Below are 11175 nucleotides of genomic sequence, written 5' to 3'. Positions count from 1 at the left end.
CCCGGGCAACGGCAGGTACTTCAGCTAGTCTACTACTATGTGGAGTCTAGTACACAAACTAAGCTGCACCTGATCCAGTTGCATTACTGCTTGCCAAGTGCAGTGACAAAACTAAGCACAGGTCTGGTTGTTGGGCTCCCTGGTATGAAAACAGCATTTGAAAAATTTTTGACCAGCAACAATTTTGCTGTTTCTTCACAGTCCTTGAACATAGAGCCTGTCAGATGCAAATCACTAAAGAAAGAAGTCTACTTAGAAGGAAGGCATGTCTCCCTATTGCAGCAGCTCAAAGACAGAGTATGTGCAGCTCTATGGTAAGTGCACCAACAAAGGCTGCATTTAGCATCCACACACTGGGTTAGGCCAGCGACGTAAAAGCAACAATATCGGATATGCTGTGTTTTGCAATTTCAGATTTTTGTTCCGTATTATTTCAAAGTAGTACAATGGACAAGGTCTTAAAAACATGACTTCTAATGGAGGAGAGAAGGGAATTGGTCAATTTCATTTAAATAGAATACAACCAGAAGTACCCTGGTAAAAAGCACCTTCATGGGTAAGTCCCCATTGCTTCTTCCAAGAAGTTTAATATACAAAATGTGTGTTGGTGGCTTAGTTGTTCTTTAACACTAGACTTACACACTTTATCCCAGGAAAAGAATCACCTTTCCTTCTTTCCAAGGGGACCGAATAAAAGATGAAACAAAACATAACTTTAATAAGGGCCCTTTTCCAGCACCATGAAAGCTTAGGCCAGGCACACTGAGCAGAGATCTCCCCTTTGCCCTCTACGCAATATTTCACAATCAGTGAAATATGAAGAATTCCTAAAATAACAGCCATTGCTTTTTTATATATGTAATACATCTATGGTAACAACATGTTCTATATACAATAGTACAGCATTGTTATTACAGAGACCCCAAACCAGAGAGTCCATACTGCTGCCATTTATGACTCGGCAATGGCAGTTTAACATCTCAACCTGAAGTTTGAAATAATGGGGCTCATTAAACTGGGATATTACCTACAGTCAAAGACTTAATATTAAATATAGCTGTAGGTCACTAACAGATGGAATACAGCCGCCCCCAGAGTCTACACATCATGACAACAGAAACATATATACAGAGAATGGTATAACTGTATTGCAACTGTAAAATGTTTAGATGCTAAAATACTGATTGATGTCCTCTCTCTCCACACCCCACAACACTTTGGCTTGGCATCGGTTATCTCTTTGGGGTGCAAGATATTTGAAGATGGAAATATGTATTTTAATATAGTTAAGGCAAATCTTTTATACACATCTATTAAGCAGGTCCTCCCTGCCAAGATGCCAATTATCCCACAGTGGCGGCAGAAGCAGCGCACTGGCTGGTACCAGGGTGTCTCTTATTCCGCTGCTCAGAACGTTCTGTGAGATATCCGCAGCACAGCAGCCAGGGGACTGCATCCAGCAGAGGAAGAGTTATTGGTACAATCGCTGAGTGTTTACTCATCGTCTGAGAATTCCAGATCCTGCACTATATCCTCCTCTCCCTGGGCTAGTTCTTTTAGGTCGGCCTGCGAGAGGCGCTGCTCTTTTTTCTTCTCCTGGTTCTTTTTCTTGTGGGCTTTAACTTCTCCCCCCACCTCCTCGTCTTCATCCTGCGATTCCCCTGTGGGCGGAAGAGCAAATATAAATTCTGCTTTATCAGGAAGGAACAAGCCGGCCGAGGGTGGCTCATCACTAATTAATCTCGGCGCTCATTAATTTATCGCTGCTTGCTGCAGCATCCAGATAGAGAGGGCACTAGCCCAAGTCAAGCTTTGCAGCCAGATACGTGTCTAAAGGAGAGACATCTTCCTATATGGCTTTGCATGTTGCCCCTATACATAATGCATTTGGTATATGGCCTGGTTCGAAAAGAATGTATGAATGTGCAGTGCCGAATTTAATATTTACAGAGGAAAATAATAAGATCAGGTGGTATCAAAGCAAGAAAAAAAAAAAAAATCCTAAAACAGTAATGCAGACATGCCACCTTCTATAATAGGTAACCCAATACAGCTAAATCAGCAAATAAAAGCACTCTCAGTATAACCCTGTTACTGGCACATAAACATTGATCACCATCACTTCCCAAAATATTCAAAATAGAACATAAAAGAAAGTTCAGTTTATTTCTTTAACAATATATGTTCAATACTGAAATTGAGTTGATGGTAAAGGAAATAAAAAATGAAACATTCCCACCCCTCAATTATGTGTGCCCTGGATCTGGGAGTAATCTCTGGAAGGGCGTATGAGCGGATGGATGAGTACCGGGCTATGTAAATGTGCACTTGGGGGGAGCAGTAGTGCACTGTGCCTGCCAGAACTCCGCTCTCCCTCTATCTGGTGATTAATGACACAGGGCCTGCGATAAAGCGTTCTGTCCCACACTGCCTCCACAGCTCATTACCGACCAGCTGTACTAGATTAACCCCCTAATGCCTGGTCCCTACTGCGTCCCTTTTCTCAAACCTATTCTGAGTAGAGAAAAGAGTAGAAGCACCAACAGCTTTTTGCATAGTTGCAGGTAAACATACACAAAATATCTAACCATGCAACGCCAACATTCTACTCGAAGGTCTAGTGTAAGGGAAACAAAATGTCAAATTAATTAAAAAATAATGGCAACTAACGACAGACACTGCAAACTAACATTATGTGGCGAGTTCGCCAAGTAGCTGACATACACTAAAACAGGGGTGGGCAATAAGCAGATCTCCAGCTGTTGTTGAACTACAATCCCAGCATGCCTTACAACAGTTTTAACATGGCCAAAGAGCAAAACTGTGGCAGGGCATGATGGGATGTGTAGTTCTACAACAGCTGGGGGGGGGTAGGGGGGTTGCTTTTTGCCCACCCCTACACTAGAAGCTCAGTGTGAATATGCTTTACTAGTGAACAGTATTATGTTGATAAATTGCATGCCTTACCATCCAAACCACTACTGTCATCATCATCATCCACCACGTACTCTCCCTCCTCCTCTTCCTCAGTGCTCAATTCAGAGCTTTCATCGGATGAGTCGTTCTTGCGCTTGGATTTCGACTTTCCTGAAGAAACAGACAATAGAGTTAGTTTAGTGTGTACTAGATCTCCACTCCAACCTACTAAAGTAATATTCACACATTTAATAGTTTAAAGACTGTACCAGAACTGAAGATAATTCTGATAAACTTGAGATTGGGGTAGGAATATGTCCCAGCACACAGCAGCACCTAGAGCCTCATTTATCAACAAGTTTTATCACTCACAACAAGTGATTGGCTCAAGCCAATCAGCTTCCAGCTGTCATTTTCTCAAACATAATGACAGTAGAACCATTATCATACGCAACAAGTTTTATCACTCGTTATGAATTATAAAACTCATTGATAAATGAGGCCACATAATGACTGGGCATTATATATCTCACAAATGCCCTTAACTTGCGCTAAAACACTTAATAAAAATTAATAATACTTAATAAAGGTTATTGACACAGTTTCATTAAACAAGCTGCACCTCTTTTTAGACCCGTTAGAATTTTTCAGAAACAAAAAAAAAAAAAAAGTGCATTACACATTAACTGTAATAGTATTGAATTATCTTTATATGTATCTAGAGACAATAAACAATCAATAGAATAAGTCCTCTAGAGGAATTGAAATGTCTTGGATCAGATGATATCTCGAAATAAACTTTTTGGTCGTCCTCCTTTGGAGATGGTATACTTATACCCCTTTTATACAGACTTAAAAATCCCGGATTGATGCACATGAACGCGCATCAACTCGGGATTTTTGTTGGTGTAAATGGATCAACCCGGGTCCAGTGACCAGGGGATCCGACCCGGCTGGCTTGCAGGGTTGAGCACGTGTCATTCCTGTGTCACCCTGCAGTATTAACGGCGCTGATCCAAGTCACAATGATCCGGATCGTGGCGCTTGGAGAGGACATCTCCAAGCGTCCACTGCCTGGCCGACCAGAACGGAGCAGCACACCCCACCTGCCCTCTGTGCATCCAGACCGCTTCGGAGTAAGGTTAATGGGTCGCGGAGGGTAAGAAGTGCTGCTCACCTGCATCGGAGAGCCGGGTCAGTGCTGACCCAAGCACAGCCCGGGTCGGTGCCGTAGTGTAAAAGGGGGTCTGTCCCGGGTCTAATTCGGGTTGGAAAAGTGTTCTAAATCCCGAGTCAGACCTGGAACTTTGGTGTAAAAGGGGTATTACATGGTGGTTTCGACAAATCATCTGATCCAAGACGTTTTAAATTCCTCTAGAGGACTTAATCTACTGACTGTATATGGTCTCTAAATAATAATTAAATAAATAATACAGTTTTTATATATATCTATACACATACATATACACATACATGCACACAATATGGAAAAAAGTATTCAGACACCTGACCATTACACAAACGGTATATAAATACATTGTATTCAAATACATATACTTTAATATGGTAATAAATAAATATGGAGTTGGTCCCCCTTTTGCAGCTACCACTCTTGGAGGGCTTTCCACAAGATTGTGGAGTGTCTCTGTGGGAATTTGTGCACATTCATTCTGTAGAGCATTTATGAGGTCAGGCAGTGAAGTTGGACGAGAAGGCCTGGCTCACAACCTCCATTCCAGTTCATCCCAAAGGTACGCGATGGGGTAGAGGTCAGGGCTCTGTGCAGGCCAGTGAAGTTCTTCCACACCAAATTAATTAGACCACGTCTTTATAGTCCTTGCTTTGTGCGCTGGGGCACAGTCATGTTGGAAGAGAAATGGCCTTCCCCAAACTGTTGCCACAAAGTTGGAAGCATAGCATTATCCAAAATGTCTTGGTATGCTGAAGCATTAAGATTGCTCTTCACCGGAGACAAGGGGCTTAGCCCAAATCCTGAAAAACAGCCCCATACCATTATCCCTCCTCCACCAAACTTCACAGTTGGCACAATGCAGTCAGGCAGGAAACGTTCTCCCAGCATCCGCCAAATCCAGACTCCCCCATCTGACTGCCAAACAGAGAAGCGTGATTCATCACTCCACAGAACACGTTTCCATTGCTACATTGTCCGGTATCTGTGTGCTTTACACCACTCCATCCGACGCTTGGCATTGGACTTGGTGATGTGAGGCTTGCATGCAGCTGGTCGGCCATGGAAACCCTTTCCATTAAGTTCCCGCCGCACAGTTTTTGTGCTTACATTAATGCCAGTGGAAGTTTGGAACTCTTCAGCTATGGAATCAGCAGAGCATTGGCGACTTTTACTCACCATGCGCCTTAGCAGTAGTTGACCCCGCTCTGTAATTTTACATGGACATCCGCTTTGTAGCTGAGTTGCTGTTGTTCCTAAACACTTCCACTTTCTAATAATATCACTTACATTTGACCGTGGAATATCCAGTAGGAATGAAATTTCACGAACAGTCTTAATGCAAAAGTGGAATCCTATCAGTACCACACATGAAGTCAATGTGCTCTTCAGAACGACCCATTTTGTATCACAAATGTTTACAAATGGAGACTGCATGGCTAGGTGCTTAATTTTAAATACCTGTGGCAACAGGTCTGATTGAAACACCTCAATTCAATAATTAACAGGTGTGGCCAAATACTTTTGTCAAGAGAGAGATCGAGAGTGAGTAAGTATGTATGTATGTATGTATGTTCTTACGAGCAGGGCCCTCTACCCTCTTGTGCTTCTCCCTACTTTAGTTTAATCTATTCTTACTCACCACTAGGGCACCTAACACTTGGCTGCTTATGCTCTGTTGATTATCTGGGTGTTATGGTCGCTAATGTAGCAATATATATTATCCATGTCCTGGTCCTGTATTCTATTGTTCTTTAAGTCACTGGTCAACAATTTATGTACTTTGTAAGGCGCTGCTGAACACTTGTGGCGCCATATAAATAAATGATAATAAATAGACAGATAGATAGATATATCTATCGCTATATCCACAAATTTGTCCAGCACTCCACTAGTCTCTGTAGGCCCCGCTCCTGGTGCCCCTAAATACAGCATTGAGGACAGGAAGCACTCCGGAGGCTTGTAACTTGGTGAATCTACGCGTTTATGCAAATCAACGTTTTGGGGTACTAAACCCCTTCTTCAGGATACACATTAAAAAGCTTTTTTTTTTTTTTAGGTGTATCCTGAAGAAGAGGTTTAGTACCCAATAATACCCCCACCACCACCCCGCTGCTCCCATACTTACATCAACTGACTGTCCTCCTCTCCCTCAAAATGGGAGCTGTTGTGATACCCATACAGATCATTTCATATTATTATATAGATCATGCCGCTATTTAAAATCTAGTAATAAATACTGCATAATAATAAATCTTTAGTTAAGTGAACAGGCTGAACCAATGAGGAAGCAGAGATTTAGGATATGGCCTCTGACTGCTCCCATTGAAAACCATCTCAGAAATATACGCACAGTATTACCTGTATATCCTTTATAAAAACACATTTCACAGTAAGGAAATAGTAGGGCTGCTACCAGGACTACATGCTCTGCCTTGGGAAAGGTTTAATATTATGACATAATAGCCAAAGGGGGCGCTGTTGAGCAGTAGTTTTTAAACAGGCTGTGGGGGGAGCTGGTTCATGCACTCTGGGGTACGGAATATAATTGCACATATAGGTCTTACACAGTGTCATTAATAAGCCTATTGAACTATGTAATAGGAATTAGTGATGCACCTGTAACATTATCACTGTGGGACATCAAACAGATCTTATGGCAAAAGATAGAGCATTGTAGTTTATGTTCCTTGCCACAGTAAACCCCTGCACATTACTGCTGTTCAGGGTACCCAGATGTTACACACTATGAGTATGTGTTATTGCAGAGTCCTGACAGGAACATGAATCCAGCAGGGTGCGAATGGCGAGTCTGGGTGAGTGGAAGCGAGAAAGTGGCTGAATGAATGTGTAACACAATGGAAAGCTCAAGAGGCCTGATGATGTATGAAAAGCAGAGCCAGGGGGAGAGGTATTTTTAGTATTCAGAATGGTTAAAGAAGAATAATATACACACACATACATGCATATACACGGGGTGCCCTCCGTATTACTAGTGGAATGCTGGAAATAGTGTATAAAAGGTGGTGACCGCCGGCACGCTGTGTAAATAACAGATTAAGGCAGTGTTCGCTGCAACGTTTCAGCGCTGTCAAATATTTTTTTACAAGTCATAGATGATAAAGTGGAGGGTTAAAATAGAAAAAAAGTGTTGTGCGAAGATGAACCCACAGAGCCCCTCGCACTCCTGGATGTGATTGTGGGCAGAGTAACGAGCCAGGTCTCAAACGTCCATTAGAGGGCCGCCAGTAAGCGCTCGCACGGTGCTCATTAGAGAGGCTCTCACGGATACTCCAGCTGCCTACTCCTCTCTGCTAATTACCTGACAAGGAGTCCATCCGGCCCTGCTGGAAGAGCCATTAATAAGCCTTGGCTGCATGTTGTGCTCAGTCACAGGCTGGTACCTCGCTGCTACAGTGGAAGATGTGTTATATGAACAAGAAATAGATTGGTCTATGTTGTACATCTGGCCATATAACTTCTGCAGTTGCTGGATTGATATGTAAGGTGCTGGGACACAATCCAACCCCTTTAATAGCATGTGACTGCCACCTACAGTACTACTGTGTACCCATAACCTGCACAGATATGGGACAGCCATTTTGTTAGACTGCTTTTCGCTTATATTTAGTTTTCATCTAACAGCACCTCAGTGGTGTCACTGATTCTCAGTATACGGATTCCATTTCAGCTCACAAATCGGCTGCACTAATGCAGTGCTGCTCATGCTTTTTATTCATCTATGCCAGAGCTTCCCAAATTCCGCCATTACAGTCCAGGTTTTAAGGATATCCATGCTTAAGCACAGGTGACTTAAATAATACCCCAGTCAATTTGATTTAACCATCTGGACTCAAGCATGGATATCCTTAAAAGCTGGACTGCAATGGTGGAGTTTGGGAAAAACTGATCTATGCTATAAATACCTGCTCACAGGCAGATTCATATAATTATGTCATAAACTACAAAGTTCTTTCATATTGCAATGTAAAACAATATAAAAAAAAAAGTTCAATATCCTTTCATGGAACTGTAAAACCCATATTTCCATAATCAAACTGGATTTTAAGTGTTTTCATGTTAAATTCAGATTAGAAAAAAAATTCAAATCGGGGCTGTATATATTTGCACATTGCGGTGTGATTACGCTAACGCAGTATGCTGCATTTCTCATCTATTATGTCCACTGAACTGATACTACATATAGGACAATTTACTTATTGATGCTGTATACCTTTGTGTTATAATGTTTGCTCCACATCCCCTTGGTACCAGCCATATATCTTGTTTTACCTCCCCTCCTATTCTTTTGCTTCCTGGGTCATTTATCTTTATATATTACAGTCTGCTGTTTAATGTGTTTGATGTTCTTATGCCACTACATGTGGTCTTTTCTGGTCAACTTGCAGAATTTCCATGTCACCATTTTTCTTATCAGTGTCCTCACCACAAACAGCACGGGATGGAGAACAGAGATAACAGTCATTTAGTGCTTCCTAAGCCGCTCAGTTAGGTTTAGGGTCCCTACTACTAAACTAGGCAGTTAAGCTAGTTTTGAATAAGTCTCTACACTCCTTCCCGTGCTGAAATCACAAATCGTTTCCTATGTTTTTCTCTGGAGTGGCAGCTGGGGGTCTTTCTCCCATCTGCTGGGACCGTGCTAGGGTTGAGACCTCCATGATGACTTCACAGCAGCCCCCATGCGCACCAACCTCAGCTGCTTGCCAGAAATGTGTTGTTAATTCTGTCTCTGAGTCTTGCACAGGCCCCTGTGACCACAGGTGGACCTGCCCTTTGTAGCTTACGATACCTTAGGGGGATGAGATGTAATTTGGAACATCTGTCTGAGTGATGAGAGAGACCGGTCTGGAACAAGCTGCAAACATGATAGGTTAGTTTATTACACATGCGTTTTCCGTGCCTGAGAGGTGTGAATCTGGTTGGAGAATTACCACAGCAAGAGCCAATTTGGCCAGAGACCTGATTTGGTTGCTGCCCTTTTAACCATTGTTTCCCTTAAGATTGTCCTGAGATCTGAATTGGCACTGGATATGTATCCTTTCACAGTACAAAGCTGGTAACCGCATATAATAAGCATTGTGTTATCCGTTTTACAGTTTTAAAGCTCCTGCTGTGGATTTGGTATATATGGCTTTTGAGAACACCGGGCCCATTTATAAAAATGCAGTGACAGACTGCAGATATTTTAGCCAGAATTCTACAAATTGTAGAAAAACAAATATTGTGCGCACACAGATCCATCTCCTGTTTTTTTGACAGGTGAACAAGATGATTGAGGCTCACCTTGAGATTAAGGGGTAAATTTACTAAGGTGACAGTTTTAGAAGAGATGTTGCCCATAGCAACCAATCAGATTCTAGCTATTATCTTCTAGAAGGTGGTAGATAAATGTTATGTAGAATCTGATTGGTTGCTACCACCTTCTAGAAGATAATAGCTAGAATCTGATTATCCGGTGCCCATAGCAACCAATCAGATTCTAGCTATTATCTTCTAGAAGGTGGTAGATAAATGTTATGTAGAATCTGATTGGTTGCTACCACCTTCTAGAAGATAATAGCTAGAATCTGATTATCCGGTGCCCATAGCAACCAATCAGATTCTAGCTATTATCTTCTAGAAGGTGGTCGCAACCAATCAGATTCTACATAACATTTATCTACCACCTTCTAGAAGATAATAGCTAGAATCTGATTGATTGCTATGGGCACCAGATAACACAATGCTTATTTTATGCGGTTACCAGCTTTGTAATGTGAAAGGAAACATATCTCACTTTAGTAAATTTACCCCTAAGTCTCTATGGAGACGTCTGTTTACTGCAGAGCAGGTGACAGAAGCGCTACGGAGCGTATTAGGGCGTGCTAATATTAACCCTGTCCTGTCATACCAAAGGCGTGCACACACAAATGGGGCGTGGCCTTGTGACAGGCCACGCCCCTATGCCGCGCGCATGCTATCGGCTCTTTCGATTGACTACATATATTTTTTGGCTCTTTGCCTCCAACTGGTTGTCCACTCCTGCTCTAATCTATCCGCCTGTTAAAATGCAGTGAGAACCGAAATTAACTAAAACTTCGGTGCCCATGCCTTAAGTTGCAAAAGGGACCCTTGTATGCGGATTGTCCTATATGTAATATCAGTTCAGTGGACATAATGAAATAATAGATGAGAAATGCAGCATACTGCGTTAGCGTAATCACACCGCAATGTGCAAATATATACAGCCCCTATTGGAATTTTTTTTCTAATCTGAATTTCACATGAAAACACTTAAAATCCAGTTTGATTATGGAAATATGGGTTTTACAGTTCCATGAAAGGATATTGAACTTTTCTTTATATTGTTTTACATTGCAATATGAAAGAACTTTGCAGTTTGTGACATAATTATATGAATCTGCCTGTGAGCAGGTATTTATAGCATAGATCAGTTTTTCCCAAACTCCGCCAAAGGTATGCAGCATCGAGGAGTCCTAGAACAGGCCAGGTAAGTCCATCTATTAGCAGGCCTGGGCATGGCTGTAACGTCACACGTTGGAGTCACCCCCGAGGCAGGCAGAGAGCAGACCCTGCTACAGCTTTCTGTGCTGGGGAGACAGCCTCCGGGGTCCAGCCATGTATGTATATGGGCTGAATGAGCAGAGCAAATGCCTATATGCTAGAGAAGAATGTAGGCTTTCACGCTCCATCTCTGACCTATTATACATTATAGTCAGCTCAAAGCTCAGTTGTGACAGCTGTACATGTGTAATTTTCTGTTTTTGTACCGCCTTGATGAGAAAAAAAATAAAGAGTTATGGTATGACATACCTTTGTTAACTCTTTCTTCGAGGTCAATGGGGTCCACAGCCAATACGTTGGGGTATGAATCCCGGTCACCAAACAGTTAATACAAACGAGCTCTCTGCTCTCAGGATTCACCGGGTCCCTCCTCATATACCCCACCCCCTGCCTCAGGTAGTCAGTTCGTTACCATGCTCAAGCAGGCAGAGACAAAACAAAGGGTAAGAAAGAAAAAACCCATATTCATGAGTCCAGACTCTCAA

At 42.2% G+C, this 11175-nt stretch overlaps 1 protein-coding gene across 1 annotated transcript in view; it reads right to left on the bottom strand.

Annotated features, from left to right (window-relative positions):
- Positions 1 to 842: 842 nt before the first annotated feature.
- The window catches only part of NOC2L (NOC2 like nucleolar associated transcriptional repressor), a 117762-nt gene continuing 107429 nt past the window's right edge, over positions 843 to 11175 (bottom strand). The window contains exons 18-19 of the mRNA XM_088468159.1: positions 2968 to 3087; positions 843 to 1661 (exon numbers count right to left, since the gene is read on the bottom strand). Of these exons, the coding sequence (XP_088324285.1) occupies positions 1495 to 1661; positions 2968 to 3087 (287 nt within the window). The 3' untranslated portion in view covers positions 843 to 1494. The remainder of the gene's footprint in view (positions 1662 to 2967; positions 3088 to 11175) is intronic.

The sequence above is a fragment of the Taudactylus pleione genome, unplaced genomic scaffold (assembly GCF_031769625.1).
Source record: "Taudactylus pleione unplaced genomic scaffold, aTauple2 ptg000082l, whole genome shotgun sequence".
Lineage (NCBI taxonomy): Eukaryota > Metazoa > Chordata > Amphibia > Anura > Myobatrachidae > Taudactylus > Taudactylus pleione.
Note: the sequence above shows the minus strand (reverse complement) of the source record. Positions and strands in the feature narration are given on the sequence as shown.